This window comes from Pempheris klunzingeri, chromosome 7 (genome assembly GCF_042242105.1).
Source record: "Pempheris klunzingeri isolate RE-2024b chromosome 7, fPemKlu1.hap1, whole genome shotgun sequence".
Classification (NCBI taxonomy): Eukaryota; Metazoa; Chordata; class Actinopteri; order Acropomatiformes; family Pempheridae; genus Pempheris; species Pempheris klunzingeri.
The window spans coordinates 3,873,169-3,891,710 of record NC_092018.1 but is presented as its reverse complement, the minus strand read 5'-3'; the positions used below and the strand labels follow the sequence as shown (position 1 = coordinate 3,891,710).

At 40.8% G+C, this 18,542-nt stretch overlaps 1 protein-coding gene across 1 annotated transcript; it reads right to left on the bottom strand.

The window, feature by feature from the left end:
• Window positions 1-887: 887 nt before the first annotated feature.
• LOC139204147 (chromaffin granule amine transporter) lies at window positions 888-10,406 on the bottom strand. The gene is made up of 16 exons (XM_070834119.1): window positions 10,310-10,406; window positions 8,670-9,064; window positions 8,460-8,584; window positions 7,858-7,916; window positions 7,682-7,765; window positions 7,436-7,528; window positions 6,449-6,538; window positions 6,035-6,078; window positions 5,886-5,946; window positions 5,585-5,680; window positions 4,202-4,280; window positions 3,355-3,406; window positions 2,942-3,005; window positions 2,679-2,798; window positions 2,221-2,354; window positions 888-998 (listed from the first exon to the last, which is right to left on the bottom strand). Exons 1-16 carry the CDS (start codon window positions 10,404-10,406, stop codon window positions 888-890), a joined length of 1,704 nt encoding a protein of 567 aa, XP_070690220.1.
• Between the last annotated feature and the right edge of the window lie 8,136 nt (window positions 10,407-18,542).

Genomic DNA, 18,542 nt, shown 5'->3' with positions numbered 1-18,542 from the left:
AGGTAAACAGGTGTTGTCCAGGTAACAGCAGGTTTTAATGTTGACACAGGTGAGAGGTCAGACTCAGGTACAGTTTCACATCTCATCACTTTGAAGAAAAAAAGGCAGATTAATGATTCATTTACATGGACATTTTGTTAATTTATGCCAAAACCCCTTAAAATAATTAAGGGATTTATTAAGAGTGGAGAAGAGCAAATTATTTTTGTATTAAACAACCTCTTGATCTTGGCCTGGTAGTTTTAGTATTTTACTGTAGCTGAAATAAGAAAATTAAGAGGCTCTTGGACTTTCCACTAAAGGAAATTACAAAAATGTTTTCAAATATTCATATTTGATAAGATTTTGCTTGAACAACTGACTGATTTATTGATTTTTCTGCCAATAGTTTGATCAGTTAATTGTGAATTTGTTATTTCTGTAAAACTGAGCCTCACCAGCTAAAACTGAGAAGCTACTTTTGTCTGAAACCTTGCTGAATGATCAGTTGGAGGGAATCAGACACCTTTTAATGACATTTGCATAAATCTTGAGACATCAGTAACTTTGTAAACCAATAAAAAAGCCTGGAAAATGATCATCAAACAGTCTGGACTAATTAATAATGACCTTTCTGACGGAGACACGCCCCTCACTTTGTAAACTGTGGCGTTTTACAGTAATGAGCCGATCAATACTTAAGGTGGAAATTAAAAACATGAGGTGTTTCCCACAGACTCTTATTCTGTCACTTTAAAGTGTTCGATAGCTGTTCTGTTCTGACGTGTGTGTGACGACAGGATGATGATGAAGGTAAAACGTGTTTGGAGACAACATCACAACATGGACATCTTCAGGTGTGTGTGTGTGTGTGTGTGTGTGTGTGTGTGTGTGTGTGTGTGTGTGTGTCACTCCTCCGTCTCTTCTTCTTCGCTGTAGTCGCTCAGAGGAAACTCACGACTTTCCTTCTGTGTGTTGTAGCTTTTCCTGTGCATCACACACTCCTGGTCGATGATCGCCTGCAACACACACACACACACACACACACACACACACACACACAGTTAGATCAATAACTCTACCTGTATGTCTGTGTAATCTGTGTGTAATTGGAAGTTTATTGGGTAGAAATGTTTCCAGCAGCTTTGAAGTTAGCAGCCTCTGATCTGTGATCAGTCTAATCACTGTGTAATGACTTCACACACACACACACACACACACACACACACACACACACCACTTCCTGCTGATCTGTCAGGACCTGCAGCTTCACTCCGTGTGTGTGTGTGAATAGATTTTAATAACCAGTGTAATTTTCCCCATAAAACTGTGTGAACGGGGGAGGAGGGTGTTCAGGATGCAGCCAGATTAAACCCCCGCAACTGTTTTGGCTCAAACAAGTGACATCATCTGAAGATGAGAGAGAGACGGGGGTGGGGGGGGGGGCAGTTGAGAGACAGGTGCATGCAGGTGTTGTAAAAAGCTGATTATGATACTTAGAAACACTTAAAGACTGATTGCTGCTATTAGCATCAAAAATCACAGGCCTTCTCTGAGTCATAACTCTGAACACGCAGATATGATCCACTTATCTTTAGGTTCAGTGTGACTACACTTCCCACTGATACATCATTATCTCTGATGCCGATCACAAATAAACATCCATAAATCGCTTTCTAATCAATGAAAGAAAAGACACTCTGCATAGCAGCAGAACTTGCCTGAGAATCATCATGTTTTTCAGATTTCTTTACTATGGAAGTAAAGTAATCAAGTTGTAGCCCCACAGCTAACTCACTGATTCCATGGCAGCATTATACTTCCTGTTTACAGCCACCAAAGTGATGGGAAGTGTAGTTCCAAAACTAACTAGGAACTAGGGCAAAAAATAATAGAATAGAATAATAATAGAATTTACTGGTTTAGTTACAGGACTTATATGGTTTAAATCCCAGTAAATATTATTAACTTATTTGTGAACTTATATAATCCAGTTTTCTTTTATTATTATTATCAGTTTTCAGTCATAGTCTGATTTAGGTTTAGGCACCAAAACTACTTGATTAGATTCAGTGAAAAATCAACCCAGTCAAGTAGAAATATAAAAGGTAATGTACATTAAACACAAAATATCTTCTTTCCAAGTTACACCTGGATGTAAAAAGCCACGAAGGACAGACTGTGTTTGTTGTCTGTTGTTCAGATTACGAAGCCCACTGACACATCTGTATCTGTATTTACCATTTTCTCCTCTCTGACAGCAGGGTTACGTAACAGGAAGCAGAGTGGAGCGTACAGGATGTTGATCACCCCGATAAACACCATGAGACAGGGGAAACCCACCGCCTGCACCAGAGCGCCCCCCGTGGACGGTCCTGGAACAACAGATAGTGACGTTTAAATATCATTATCATATATTATTATTAACATATATTATCATATTTGTGTCTCATTCATGGGAAGCATTTTTAGTGCTAGCATTTTTTTAAAATGAGGACTACATTTCCCATCTATCCACTATCTGGGATAATTATTCATATCATATGCTGCCTCGTTTGCTTGTGGTTACAACATGAGAGGTCGTGCACATGAAATGATTAGTAGACTCTCATTGTGAACATGGTAAACATATATAATTTTCTATATATATATATATATGTGTGTGTGTGTGTGTGTGTGTGTGTGTGTGGATATGTTACCGATAGCGAACCCCATACACAGCGCCACATCAGCGATAGCGTACACGCTGCCGTAGACAGAAGCATGGCGGATGTCGACCAGGTAGCCCATGATGGCCATCATGGAAGAGTCCACCATACCTGAGGGACAGAAGTCATTCAGTTCAGTCTCATAAAAACTGTAAAAACGATCAGATTTCTTGTTTCCATAGTTAACAAAAGAAAATATCAAATAATTTGCTTGCTGCAATATCTGAGTATCTGTGAGCAATGAACTTAGTCACCTATGGCGAAGCCCAGACCTCCATTTGGTCCAATCAGGCCGTAGATACTGGTGGCAAAAGGAACCTGACACACACACACACACACACACACACACAAACACACACACACACACACTCAGTTATTAGTTGTTTAAATTTGGTGTTTTTAACATGAAGTTTGGTTCATGGAGGCAAAAACAGACTGTAAATCTATGAGAAGATGACGTGTTGGTGAACGTCTAACAACACTTTCTGTACATCGATCACCACATAAATGGATGATGGACGGATGGATGGATGGATGCATGGATGGATGGATGGAAGGATGGATGGAAGGATGGATGGGTGGATGGATAGATGGATGGATAGATGGACACATTATTCAATGATGAGTAGATTGATTGATTTGATGTGCGGATGGAGTGAGTACTCACACACAGCAGACTGATGCCGACGATAAACATCCCTAACATGGAGCAGAGCCACCTGGAGACACGGAAATACCCATCAGCCACCTGTCTGTCTGTCTGTCTGTCTGTCTGTCTGTCTGTCTGTCTGTCTGTCAGGTTTCCCAGAAATCTTCAGGATCAGGCCTGAACAGGACTCAGACTTTCCAGGAAAGTTCTTCTGTTAATCTGCTGATTAAACTTCCTTCTCTGTGACGCTCGTATGAACTGAATGAGCGTCTGTGTGAATATTTTTACACTGAAACTGAACTAAAAGTGCCAGACAGTCCTCACACACACACACACACACACACACACACACACACACATATATATATACTGTACATGCATATTTATGAGGGCCTTCACTGATACAATAAGGGTGTCTACATGAATCAATTTAAGACTTTTTAACCCACTGTGTTTTTACATTTAAGGCCAATTTTTGCAATGAAAATCAAATGTACAAACTCACATGCTGTCAGTTTAAATACGGCAAAATGACAACAACTGGTTCAGTTAAAGAACATTTGTTGCAATATAATGATAATTATATGAAAATAATATATCATAGACCATGTTACAACATTCAATACATACATTTTTAAGACCACCATAAACAGAATTTAAGAGTATTAAATACTTTTAACCCTAACCCTAACCCTTAAACCTAAACCTAATTCTAACCTGAACTTTAACACCAAGTCTTAACCTTAAAACAGTCCTTTGAAGTTGTGAGGACCAGCCACAATGTCCTCACTGTTGGTTAATAATACGTAGCAACTATGAGGACACACACACACTAACACACTCGTGCACGCTCACACACACTGACCGTCCCATCTTGTTGGCCAGAACGCCAAACAGGTTTGTTCCTATCAGGTAGGAGATACTGGCAGGGAGGAAGGCCATACCTGCAACACAACACACACCTGTTAGAGGAAGTGGAGGAAGAGGGACGGGGGCGATGCAACTTAATGAATGTCACTCCACTCTTTTTTAGCTCTGTTTTTGGTCTCCACCAACTCCTGAGGGAAATATCTGGCTCTTTAGCTGCTAAAGGCTGCGCTGTGTTCACCAGCTCGTCTCTAACTGTGTCTGTCTGCCCTTTGCTGTTTGGTGTGCAGTGAGTTCATCGCAGCTTGTTTGATGAAGACACTGAGTCTGAAACCAAAACAAAGCTGTGGGGCATGACACCAAAATAATGACCTCAAAGACACTAAAACACTCTGCAGAGCTGAGGGGAACCACGGAGTTTGTGATAATTATCTGTGGGTTCCTCATCACAAGTGACAACAAGTCATTTCTTAATATAAAAGTGAACACAGCCAGTCGTTAGAGTGGGATTTGTAACGTAGGGGAAGGGTTAGTGGGGCAGAAATGAGCAGGTATCAGAGACCCTCAATGGAGGCGCATTCTTAGCTTATCGTCATAGCAACGCCGCATGAAACTGCCATGACATCACCTTCAACGCAACACAAACACACGTAAACAATGGAGCAAAGGGTTGGTGGTTCTCTGTATGTGACTGTTTGACCGTGATGTGGTTTTGACGGCTGCCATTTTTTTTCTAAATCTGGGTCAAGTTAGTAATAAAATGGCTGCTATTGAAGGTAGCTTGGCTCTTCAAGAAGTAGGGGTTTGTGCAGGATGTCCCGCGTCGTGTGATGATTCTCTTTGACCAATCAGTGGTCTGTGGTGTTTTTAGTATCGGCTCAGCTCGCTTGGAACCTCTGATACTTGTTATGCTGATGGAAAAACCAAAGAAAGAACAGTTCCAAGAGAACCGAGTCGAGTCAAGCCGCTCGATGCAGTGGAAAAGTGACACGAGTGTGTGTGAGGAGGGACAGTGTGGCTGGGTCAAAGAGGACGTAAGGAGGAAGTAAGACAATGGATGCATAAAGAGAACAGGAAGGAGAAAATGAAAGTTGCTCAATAGCAGATGAAGCCACAAAAGTTTAAAGAAGTACCCGCGGGCCCATAGAGCATGACGCAGTAGCACCTCAGGCCTGCTGACTTGAATGGGAATTAAATAATTTTATTTTACTTATTTTTATCTTCTAGACTTTCCAAATATTATCAGACTGAATGGATCGATTTCTCATGGTGATATGAGTCATTTTGTGGGCTGTGACTCTTTATAAGTCTATAAGTTTATGGAAAAAAGTATTTTTGGGCCCAAAGGCATCACGTGACGGACTCTGACGGTGGATCGTACCAAGTTGCCATTTAGGGGAGCACATGGTCTGCATCATCCAGATTGGCAGAGTCGGCTCCAGGATGGCTACACCCATGTTGGCGAAACACAGAGAACCTGCAGACAGACAGACAGACAGACAGACAGACGGGCAGATGAAAAGACAACGGTCTCTCTGCCCTGACGCCCTCACAGAAGAGCCCACTCACATTGAAGTGAATGGGTAAACCCTACACTTGACACAGATCCCTTGTGAAATGTGTTCTGTCACAGACTCCACACATGATGTCACACAGGTGAGTGTGAGGAGACGTCCTCTTACCTGCGCTGATGAGGATGTACGGGTCTTTTAGCAGCGTCAGTAACGGAGTCCCCTCCACACTCTGAAACACACAAACACTCAAACTGGTCACTCTGGTCCAGATCAAACCAGACGGGATCAGATCAGTGGTGGTTTTGAAGTGGACTCACCCCAGGACAGATCTTTGACGGCTGCAGGATGCACAGCTGTAACACTGCAACACACAGAAGGTCACAGGTTCAAAATCTCATCAGCAGTAACATCATTTATAAAAGTTAAGTTAATCACATTTTATTCTGTAGAGCTACTTGTTGTAAGATTGATGAATATCTACGCTGAGCTGGGCAGTAAAACCTGAACACTTCATCTGTTTAATCAAGATAAAACTATGATTATTCTGTTAGCATTAAAGAACTCCAGCTCCCATGAGTCTTAGCGGGTGTTCAGACCGAAAACAGTCCGGTAACACATCGAAATATGTAAATATGGACCCAGGAAGTCCAGTTGGAGTAACAGGTGAAGGTGTTACGGTTTGTTAGACACCTAAACTCACAGAGAGGATTTTACAGCTTTTTATTTTTTACCTCCATCAAACACCGCCAGGAAGGCCAGGATCAGGAAGGGGGCGCTCTTCCCCACAAACTCGTACATCACACTGCCGAATGGAGCTCCAACTGAAACACAAACACACACCAACATACATATGATCCACACATTACAGCCATGTTCAGGCTTAGTTTGGATGGTTCATTTATCCGTCTTTCCATCCTCACGCAACATCTGCAGACCTTTGCAGTGACATAAACGCAACTGGTGCGTTTGAGTGACTCTGTGAGGGCATCATGGGAGAGCCGGCGGTTAGAGATATACAGGAAATGTGGAGACTGAAGCTCAAATAACTGAACTGTTACCTGGAGGTGACACAGTTCACTTAATTGGACGTCTAATTGATGATTACCCTCAAACCAATCACTTCCTTTTCCGCCTCCTTTCAAAACGCACCAGCAACCACATAGTAGATGTATTTGTTTATTATTATTTATAAAAGACGTGAAGAACGAGGAAAAAATAGAAAACAACACGAGTGGAGCACAGATGACACAAACAGCTGCTGTAAAAGTTTTAACAAATTAAAAGTCGTGGAAGAAGTTTCCAGATCCTTAAAAGTACCAATAGTGTGGTAAACTGTGAAAAGTATTATCAGAAACACGTAAAAAAGTAAAAGTTGAAAACATCTGAGAAGTCTACAGGTGAGATGCTTCTTTGGTCGAACTGATAACAAGATATTTTCAAAGACTTTTTTTGTAAGAGGTCACAAACCGAAAAGGTTGGAAGCACCTGGTTTAATCTTTAACGACGTGTTGAACTTCATAAGCTTAACGAATATTTTCTTAATGTCAAATCTTTAACTGAAAAGCAACTTATAACTCCAGCTGTCAAATGAATGTAGCGGAGCAAAAAAGTACAACATCTGGAGTAGAAAGTATTCAAGTACCTCAAAACATGTACTTAAGTACAGTAGACGAGTTACACTGTGTGTGTGTGTGTGTGTGTGTGTGTGTGTGTCTCACTCAGGACTCCCATGGCCAGTCCTCCCAGTGCGATACCCATGGCGATGCCTCTCTCTTCATCATCTGTGTACACACTCGCCAACATACCTAGACCTACACACACACACACACACACACACACACACACACACACACACATACATGAGGGCACAGTCATCATAACGAGTGCTTACAGGCTGATTTCTGAATTCTTCTTCTGTGGTTTTGGATGTAACAGAGAGAAGTAAACTGTGTTAAAGCGCCGACCTGCCACAGAGGAGAAGGACGAGCCGATTCCCTGCAGAGAGCGAGCGAAGAACAGCAGAGCGTAGGTCCCTGAGAAGGCAAACACTGACACACACACATGATTAGATAACATTTCTTTATAGAAAACACACTGTCATTACTGTGTGTGTGTGTGTGTGTGTGTGTGTGTGACTTACAGATGGTTGACACAAACATGATGATGAAGCCAGCGAACATGGGGATGTGATACCCGACCCTACAGAAGATACAGAAGAGACACGGTCAGTGAAGTTATGCAACATCATTGTCAGTTATAAAAACATCTGAACTACGTTTCATCACAATCATCCAACAGTTTTTAAGATATTTAACCAAAAACACAAATGTCCCCGTCATGGTGGTGCGTCAGAGGATTATCAAAGCCAGTGTTCATCCTGTCTGTCATCATTTTGCTAAAATAAGACTAAAAGCATCCATCACAACTACACTGACTGCACAAGGGACCAAAAAAGTTTTCGACCATCTTGTCTTTGAATCTGTGAGCTCATGTTTTATTTGCTCTGGCAGAAGCGTCTGGTCCTCCTCCTGTTCACACAGATTTCCAGGCGACTTGAGCCAAACACAACCGTTTATCTAATATTTGGCGGGTTGGATGTGATTCAATGCGCCGTTAAGCACTAGGTCACACATTTCGTTGCTGTGATTGGTTGTAGCTCTATCAAGTTGCGTCCAGAGCATTTTGGTCTGTTGGTCCACGTGTGCTTTCTCAGTTAGACGAGGGCGGCTCAGACTAAATCACCTGTTAGTGAGCGGACCGACGAAGGGGTTGACCAGCAGCTGGACGAGAGCTTTAGAGGCGAACAACAAACCCACACGAACGTTTTCCTCCTCCAGAAATAAACTGTCCTGAAGGCAGGAGGACTCCTGCAGGAGAGGGGAGAGGGAAAAGTATAAACTCACCTGTAAACACTCAGCTGTCAGTGTCAGATAAACATCTTCCTCCACCTACTGTAGCGTCTGTGGTGTCATTGATCTGCAGGTCTGAGGTCGGGCTGGTCTGGTCTGTCGGCTTGGTGTCGGGGGTCGGTTCAGTCCGGATCTCCTGCAGTCTGAAGGTCGTGTTGTCGAACAGGGACACCAGATGAGAGGAGGGAGGAGACGACCGGGGGCTCTGCTCTGACTGTGTACCCAGGGTCGGTGCACCGTCGCTGGGCCGAGGGAGCTGGGAGGGCTGGGAGGTCCTGCTGGAGGTCTGGAGGTTTGAGCTGGCAGAGGGGGGCTGTGAGGGCACTGTGCCCGAGTGTGGAGCACCGAGGCTGGGCAGCGGGAGCAAGGAGGGCTGGGCGGTCTGCGGTTCTGGACTGGGATGCTCCATGGCATACAGGAATGTTGGGATGATTGGCACTGGAGGAGGAAGACTGATTGACTGATTGATCGATTGATCCATTCACTGGTTGCTTGATCACAATAAAGTCCATTCACGCCCTACCTGTGATTATTTCACCTCTTCACACCCACCTACTTTAGTTTTTTTGCCACCTTAAAAGCCACTGAAAAGATTTTCTTCCTTTTCAAATTTCCAGCTCCCCCCGTAAAAAAAAAGGAATAAATAAATAAAGAATTATTGCTGCTGAGTGACTGAACTGTCTGAACGTTGTGAGGTGGCTGATTCACAGTGTCACAGTCTGGACTAGTACAAAAAATTATTCTCAGTACAAATCGGTGTGTTTAAAGGTTTTTTTTTTTTTTATACTAGTGCAGTTATCAATAAAAGTGTCTAATATCTCACTTCATTGACAGAATTTCCTCTAATACTTAAAGGCAGAAAATGAGATTTGATGATGGTTTAATGCTTCATTTTACTAGTTTATAATTTAATAGTAATTCTGAACTCTGGGGAAAAACCTTTAACATTTAAACATTATCAAATATCAATTTAGTTCAACTGTTCATCAGTTAATTAGAACTGATTAATTCAAAGTGTGCCACCTGAACACTGTCTTAATATTTTGTTTTATTATGTACCAAAGTACAGATTTCTGTCCAGGAACTCTCTTTGGAAATTATTCAGGAACTCAAACAACATCAAAATACTTGATTTCCATCCAAAGGAAGCTGATTAGTGCACTGAGATTGATTGATTAATTCTTTCAGAGGCGAAAAACGTCTATTTGAACCTGCAAAAATCTATGATGGGAAAATAAAACCAATCTGAGGATAAAAGAGCAGAGAAAACCGGAAAATATTTAATCCAAGAAGAGACTGAAGGAGACAACTGTGAACTGTGACTACAGGCTTTAAAGTTCGAGGTCAGGAGGTCGTGTGTGTGTGTGTGCGTGTGTGTGTGTGTGTGTGTGTGTGTGTGTGTGTGTGTGTGTGTGTGTGTGACCTCTGCAGCCTTTACATCCAGCTCTGACTCAAACCGCTGACGACAGCTTCGACCTCCAGGTTTTTGGTTGCGTCACAGATTTGTTCCAGCAGCTGAGACTCCATCAGAGTATACGCTCCACAACAAGTGGTCAAAAGTGTGTGTGTGTGAGTGTGAGTGTGAGTGTGTGTGTGTGTGTGAGTGTGAGTGTGTGTGTGTGAGTGTGTGAGTGTGTGAGTGTGTGTGTGAGTGTGAGTGTGTGTGTGTGAGTGTGTACTCACCGACCACAGTCAGCAGCATGTTGTCGAGCAGTAGAGCAACACACACGACCACCAGGACGAGTCTGGGAGAGCCTCGACTCTGACGGAGCCACGCCATGTCTGCACACAGAGCAGGAAGCATCAGTCACAACAACTAACTAACTTTGGGTTTAAAAGTCTAAGTTTTAAAGTTAGTACTTATTTCATTTTTATTTTTATCCTTTATTTAGCCAGGAGAGCCCTTTTGAGATACGGGAGCTCTTCTTCCAGACAGTCCTGGTTAAGATCAAACACATAAAAGCTACATAAAGGAAAAAGTAAATATCAATACCTACATCTGTACGTTTGTTATTTGGCCTCATAATGTTTCTGTGTTGTAATAAAGAGACAGCGGAGCAGCTGCAGTGAGACTGAGAGCTCCTTCATATCACATCTGATCTTTAATAAAACAACAGGCCGGCTTGTTATTATCAGAGGATCCAGATATTAGTCTGAGCCCGCAGACTCAAACCCTCCACTGCTTTTAACACAAGGTCTGGCGTCTGATCTGGAGATGTCAGTGACCATATTTTTGGACAGACACAGGCTAACCCTTCCCACCTGCTTTCAGTCTTTACGCTAAGCTAAGCTAACCATAAGCTGTATCAAAACAGAGAGGCTTTTGATTGTTAGTCAACCAAAAGAAAAGGAACAGAACTGATTTCACCAGTTTCAAACATGGCAGCAGCATAGACTGTTTAAAACAAATGGACGTCGCCATCATGACGTCACTCTTTGGTTTATCGGACCACAGATTTGAAGCCTTGAGTTTGGCCATATGGCCGTCGCCATCTTGTTTTTTTGGAGCCAGAAGCGACGTTTATTCCACCCTAAAGCCTCCTCTACTTTATCATCTATTTTAATTCACAGTCTGTTCGTAGCAGCATAAACAGTCCTGGATTCAGCAGCGGAGGCTCCGTTCATCCTTATGAAAGTTGGTCAGAGGCACAAGAATAAAAAAAGATCAACTGAATGAAATGAAAGAACCCGGATCTTATGCATTGTTGGGCCAACAGAGTGTGGCGTACTAGCATCTAGGGCCTGCTGAGCCGGCTAACTTCCTGTTAGCACTCCGCTAACTTGAATGGGGAAGAAATGATTGAATTGCACTGAATTGTCTCTTCTAGACTTTCCAGATGTTATTATACTAAATGGATTAATTCTGATGGTGAAACGAGTCATTCTGTGGATTTTGACTGAAAGATTAGCTGCTGATTAACAGGTGGTTTGAGAAATAACCTTAGTGATCCTGACTATAGCGCCATCATCAGGTCGCCATGTTAACGTGGTCAATAACTCAGTTTATACTGAATCCCATCAGCCTCAGCTCTTTGTGTTTACGGCTGAGCAGTAAAAGGTTAGCGTGCTAACGTGCTAAGCTAAGGTGAGCGTTATACACACCAGCATGTTAGCATGCTGATGTTAGCATTTAGCTTAGCATCTGTTAGCACGGCTGGAGGCTCTCAGCCCGGTTTTAACCATTTTCTCACGTCATTATTTTGTTGTTTTCAGTGACTCAACACAGGTTTTAGGATGTGATCATAAATGAGCGCTGGTTGGGACAAGATATGGATCTGATATCATGGAGACACTAATTCAGCGAGGACATGAAAGCGCAAAACTTTTCAACATGTCGTCAGCGTCTTTAGATTTTTCCTCGTTAGCGTGAATATGACTGTTTAATGTCTGTCTGTTCGGACTGCTGATTGTTTTAGAGGCTCTTTCCTCCCTCGCTAACACAGTTATCTCACACACACACACACACAAACACACACACACAAATACACACACATGCACACCTCCTTTTATCCTCTTATCTTTGTCCATCTCGTTTGCTTCAGCCCAACCTCTCTGTCTCTCTTTCTCTCTCCTGTTTGATGGAAAATTGATCTGAAATGTAATTTTGTCTTTGAATCTTTAGTTTGACGAAGCAAAGAGAAACTCAAAACATCTTTCTTTAAAACGGCTTCCAGTTCATATTCCTGATTATCAAATGATTGTTTTGGTGACAGTTTCCTTTTCTGGTCTCTCTATTATGTGTTAATAAAAAAACAAAAGTAAAGTAAGATGGAGCAACAGGTGTAATCAACGATCAATACATAATCAATACACGTCCGGATGTGTCCAACATCTGCAGACACACATTTCATCCAGACTGAAACATGAACAGAGACTCCAGTTAAACTGAACACAGTAAATGAAGAAACCTAAACTAAAACAAAATGAACAAATGAAAGTGATAAAATAATAAAAACTCATCTCAGCTGAAAGAAACATTGAGTAATCATTCATTAATCTAAATAAAAGCACAATAAATCTATAAAATGATAAATTAAAGGAAAATTATAATCAAATAAAATAAATCTTGAATTTAGAAAAAATAAAAATAAATAAACCAAAGTAAAAAGTAAAATAAAATAAAAAGTAAAATATGAATAATTAAGAAGAATTAATTAACAGATGAAATAATGAATTAATTGTGACTGAAACTAACTTTAAAACACAGAAAAAACAAAACATCAACTTACTTTTTTGGTTTTTAAAGCAGAATCTGAATGAAAATGACTGACAGGCAGCTGGTTTCTGTGTTAAATGAACCGACAGGTGGCTCCTACCTGGACGACGGATGCTCTTGTTCTGGTTCTTTCAGCTGCTGACGGACCGACGATATAGAAATATATATATATATATATATATGACCTGAAGGGGAGGAGGGATGGAGAGACGGGAGGACAGAGGGGAGGTGAGGAGGTGAAGAGGAGAGGAAGCAAGGAGGGGAGGAAAGGCTGCAGGAAGGAGGGAGGAGGTGGATGTTTCCTCTCTGTTATTCTGATAAAAACAGACAATATGGAGACACACACACACACACACACACACATCTACACACCAGCAACGCAAATGATACACCCTCTGACCTGTCTGTGTGTGTGTGTGTGTGTGTGTGTGTGTGTGTGTGTGTCTGTGTGTCTGTGTGTGTGTGTGTGTCAGTAATTGTGAGCATCTGCTGTCCTTTTATTGGAGCCCTGGAACAACCTGCAGGCTGGAGACCTTATCACACACACACATCTACACACACACACACACACACACACACACACACACACACACACACACACACACACACACACACACACACACACACACACACAGCAGGTCTGTTTACACTGCTGTTCTCTCTGTATGACGTGTTTCATGTATGTTTGTCCACTCATACATGCAGTCACTTCACACACATGTACAGAGGTGGGAGAACAGTAGTAATACTAAGGTAGAGAAATACTCTGTAGTAACAGTACTACTAATACTGAAGTATTCGCATTGAGACATACAAAGAGTATCGAAAGTATAATATAATATAAAGTATGATACATATATTATATTGTGAAATTATAATTATTGATGCATTAACATGTTCATCAGCTTCACATTGCAGCTGGTAAATGTGGAGCTGATTTATATACATATATTTATATTTATAGTCCTATATATTTATCTGTGTGTGTGTGTGTGTGAGTCTTATATATACTGCTGGGTAGTTTAATCTATAATAACACATCATCCTTTATTAGTTATTTATTAGTATTAGGTTTGTTTCTATTAGTAATCTGAATCTATAAAGTGACTAAAGCTATCAGATAAATGTACCTCAGTAAAACGTACGATATCTCCTTCTGAAATGTAAATACTAGTAAATGGAAATACTAAAGTAACAGTCTGTGAGTACATGTCGTTATTTACTTTGGGAAAATATGGGTTGAAAAATGAGGCTCTCTCTCCGGAGAAGACCTGTGATTGGCCAAAGTCTCCCGTCACTTAAATTACAACATGCTGAAAGGTTATTATGGATTTTTTGCCTAATTACCCTGAAAAATAACCTGCCTACCCCAGCTTTAATGAACCCTCTTGTTTAAAACAATCAGCCAGTGTCTGTTTTTCTACATCTTCAAGTAAAACCATCCACCATTCTTTTTTTCTGTCACGTTACACCACACTTCTCCTGGACTCTCTGTCACCTTCTGTATTCACTGCAAGCAAAAAGCTTCCTATAATATTCTCTATTGTGTCCTGTGGTCTGTGTTAGAATATGTAAAAAATATCTTTTTTCACACTGATGTCACACAGCCCTTTCTGACGGGGGACTGAAGCCCTTCTCTTTGCTCTCTTCGAAGCCACCAGACTTCATTGAAAAAATCAGTAATTTTACCTTGCAAGAACACAGGAGTTTCTGGTCTGCCGCCGCCTGGATTGGTTAGTTTATTCATGTTGTTGTGGGACTTTGGTGTTTTAAATGGTTAGTTCATATCTCTAGTAACGTGTTAGTTCGTTAACTGGGCCAGTGGCAGACCAGCAACTCCTGTTTTATGCCAGGTAAAATTGCTGTTTTTGTCAATGGAGTCTGGTGGCAAAGAGAGCAAGAGAACAGCTTCAGTTTGTTGGTGGTTAAAAATGTTGTTTTTCTGTTACAAGCTGTAATAAGAACCTCATACAACCTCACTTAAAAAAAAAAATCAGAACTTTCCCTTTAAACTTTAGAGAAAACAGCTGCACACACGTAGAGAGCAAACTCAGCAAGATGAGCCAAGCATCTTTTTTAAATTTTAGTTTTAGAAATAGAGTTGAGCTCAACGAAAAATATCTTCAAAGCCAAAAAAAAAAAATCCTATGAATGTTTTTCACACCTTTAGTTAAAATTAGGAAGCATCGGACAGAATTAACAGTTTTTTACTCTTTAATAATAACTTTAATAATTTCAAAGCAGCAGGAGGATATTTTTTCTGCTATAAAAAGAGCAAACTCATTAAGTTGAGCCATTTAATTTTAGTTTTATAAATAATACGAAGCTAAATATAATATAATAAAGCTTAAAGGACTAGATGGTAAAATCCCTTGAATACTTTCAATACTTCCTGTATTTAAAATGTCAAGGCCCCGAATTACTTCCAAAGGTTTTGTTTTACCGCCTTCTTCTTGATCCTGAGGATGTTAGACATCACTGCTCCTGAACAGCTCTGCACCGATTGGCCGGGACACCTGTCAGTCGAACAAACACACCTGGACACATTCCTCTCTTTTCAAACCCCTGACATCTCCTCATGGGAAGAGGAGAGATTGTGTTGGATTTGTGCGTTCAGAGACGCTGAGCTGAGATAACTGTTCACCTGTTTGGTGTCGTCGTCATGAAACGGATTCACTTCTGTCTGTTAATCAGCTTTAATCACCTGTAAACACTCAGACATCCGCCCGCCTGCCAGAGACAGGTTCAGCTCTAATGGGTCTTTATGGTAGCATTTAAACCACATAAAGTAAAACCACACACACACACTGCTGCTCCTCAGACAGCTCTACCTGTCTCATGTCTCCAGGTGTGTTTTAGTCTCCCTGTGGTCTCTGCGGTGTCAGGTATCAAACGTCCCGCCTCACCTGAGGCCACGGGGCTGCCAGGAAGGAAGCGAAGGCGGTGCTGCCTCCTCCGACTGATGCGGTCGGGCTTCAAACGCACCTTCGAGACTTCTGAGGGTCAGGCAGCCGAGGGGGGGGGGGACGGATCAGAGGGGGAAGGGAGAGCTATAAAAAACGACCGCACCTGAAGGCAGCGGCCAGGAGGAAAGAGACAGAGCAGAGAGGATTAGACTTTAACACAATAAACTGAGCAGGAGCTGATTTTACAGGTTTTCTTCAGTAACTGGATTCATGTTAAGACAAAAAAGGACAGAAGTCTCTTTGGATTCAGGACAGAATTAAAATATTCTATTCTGTCAAACAACTTAAAAGCAGCAGGGAGATATTTTATCGGCTTTAAAAGATCCTGAAAAGATTTAAACTAATTCCACTAATAATCAGATCAACTATTTTATATATATATAATAAAAAAGGTTAAGAGAGTTTAATGTTTGTTGAGTTTGATGAGGTCTGAGGTTAAAACGGTGGATTTGTGCAGGTTTCCTCCCATCAGAGAGACAGAGGGAGATAAAAGGAGGATCCAGTGATTGATATTTGATAGAGGAGTGACTGACTGACTGATCGATCGATCGGAGGATGAGGATGATGAGGATGTGGATGTGGCGGAGCGTCCTGTGTGTGTCTCTGGTCTGCGGTCTGGCTCTGGACTCCAACACCATCAGATCCTCCAAAGAGTCGACGCAGCAGAGCTCCGAGCTGCCGGTAAGAGGACGAAAAGCATTTCTACTTTCAGGGTGAGATGATGGACTTTTAGACTTTTAACATCTCCTTCTGGAGCTTTCAGCTGCCTGTTGTGGTCATCATCCAGGAAAAGACAGACCATGAGTTCAGATTTTCTTTTGTTCAAGGATGATTTTTTTAAAGCTTAATGGGAGGATGTGATCTATCACCTTGTTTGAACACATTTCTGTAATATTCAGGTTTACAGCAGAAATACTGGACACTTTATTTTACTTTGTTTTAAACCTCAGAACAGTTTCCTGTAGTGTCGTTACTATCAGTACTACGTATTAAAAGACTTTTATCTCTTACAAGCTAAAAGATCAAAAGCTTGTAGCTATAAAAATGTGAACAAATTAAGTATGAATCAAAATATGAATGATTTCTAAACCTGGAGAAAATTAAATATGACTTCCTTCATTACATTAATCACATAGATTAATTAGAATAATGTAAATCAAAGGCGCTACAGGACAAATGAGATATTGCTGCTGATTTTACGATTGATTTGACTCATGTGTTAAGAAGCAAAGGATGGTTATTTATTATTTATGTCCTTATTTTATTGTTTTTTTTCTCTTTCTTCTCTTAATTGCATTCATACAAAGTCAGCGTAGGACCACAGGTGAGATGGACCCTTAATGTTCAGTGTATTTCAACTGTAACTGCTAAATAAATTAATATATCATACATCAAAAAATACACATATTTATCAGGGATCTCTGGAAAAACTAACACACACACACGACTAAAGGGAAGCTGGGAGTTCAGCGTGACGTCAGCAGAGAGAGATTCAGTTTACTGAGAAATGTGAGGCACTGGAGGAATTAATTCAACTTTAAAACAACAACATTAAAACAACATTAAAACAAAAGTACGAGTGTCAGTTTGCAGCTCAGTTCTGCAGTTTAGAAAATGACAGATTACAAGTAGAGTTGAGTTCAAATCCTGTTGGAGTTACGTTTTAATTTATTTGTAAACTTAGTTAATATATATATTCCAGTTTTCTCTTATTATTATTATCAGTTTTCAGTTGCAGTTTGGTTTAGGCACCAAAACTACATGGTTAAGTTTAGGAAAAGATGATAATAAATATAAAAGGCAGAGTACATTAAACACAAAATATACTCTTTCTAACATAAACCCAGATGTAAATAGCATCTGCCATGAAAGTATCCAGTATTTTAATGAAAAAAAGGCAATAAGGCAAAAACAATGAGGGAAAAATCAACATGATTTGACACAACAGACATGTTTTTTCCTTTAATTATCTCAAATTAGATTTTCGGGGCTCCTGATCTCCAGTTTGGGTTCATTGTTAATTATTGTTCCCCAAATATGTTAAATTTGAAGCTTCCAGGACACAAACTTTACATTATTACATGTTCAGTGAACCTGCTGACTAAAAAGACTCCAGTTAACAGCTTATTTTAGAATTAAATCCCTAAAATCAACACAAAATGTTGATGTTTCATATCAGTTCCTTTCTAGGACACTTTAATGGTGAAATAAAGGTTCAGCCCTTAAATCAGTAGTGAGTTTATGTTGGATTAGAATTAGATTCATGCATGTGCTCACACAGTGGACTAGTTATACTTTACAGCTTGTAAAGTCCACGTGAGCCCATAATATTTAACATATTTCTGTAAACTGCATGAAAACAGGTCTAAATTTTCATTGATGTTCAGTTTAGAAACTTCAAATCAATCAGCTGCGTATAAGCTGTGAGTTTTTACAGTGCTCGACACACTAGGAGCCATTTTTATTCTGATTTTATTCTGTTTTGTGTGTGAAACTTTCTCTCTGTGGTTTATTAATTTATTTGTTCATCAGCAACATCAGCTTTAAACATGCAGCGTGCACGTTATTTACCTTTATCACTGTAACGTCGCTGTAATATGACGTGAATTGTTGGGACACGTGTGGTGTGTTTGTGGCTTGTTGTGACATCACTCTGACCTGTCCGTCACGATCGTTCCCATGGCGACCAGGTGGAGCGTCCTTTACGGCGCCGGACGGACACGAATGCCAACTC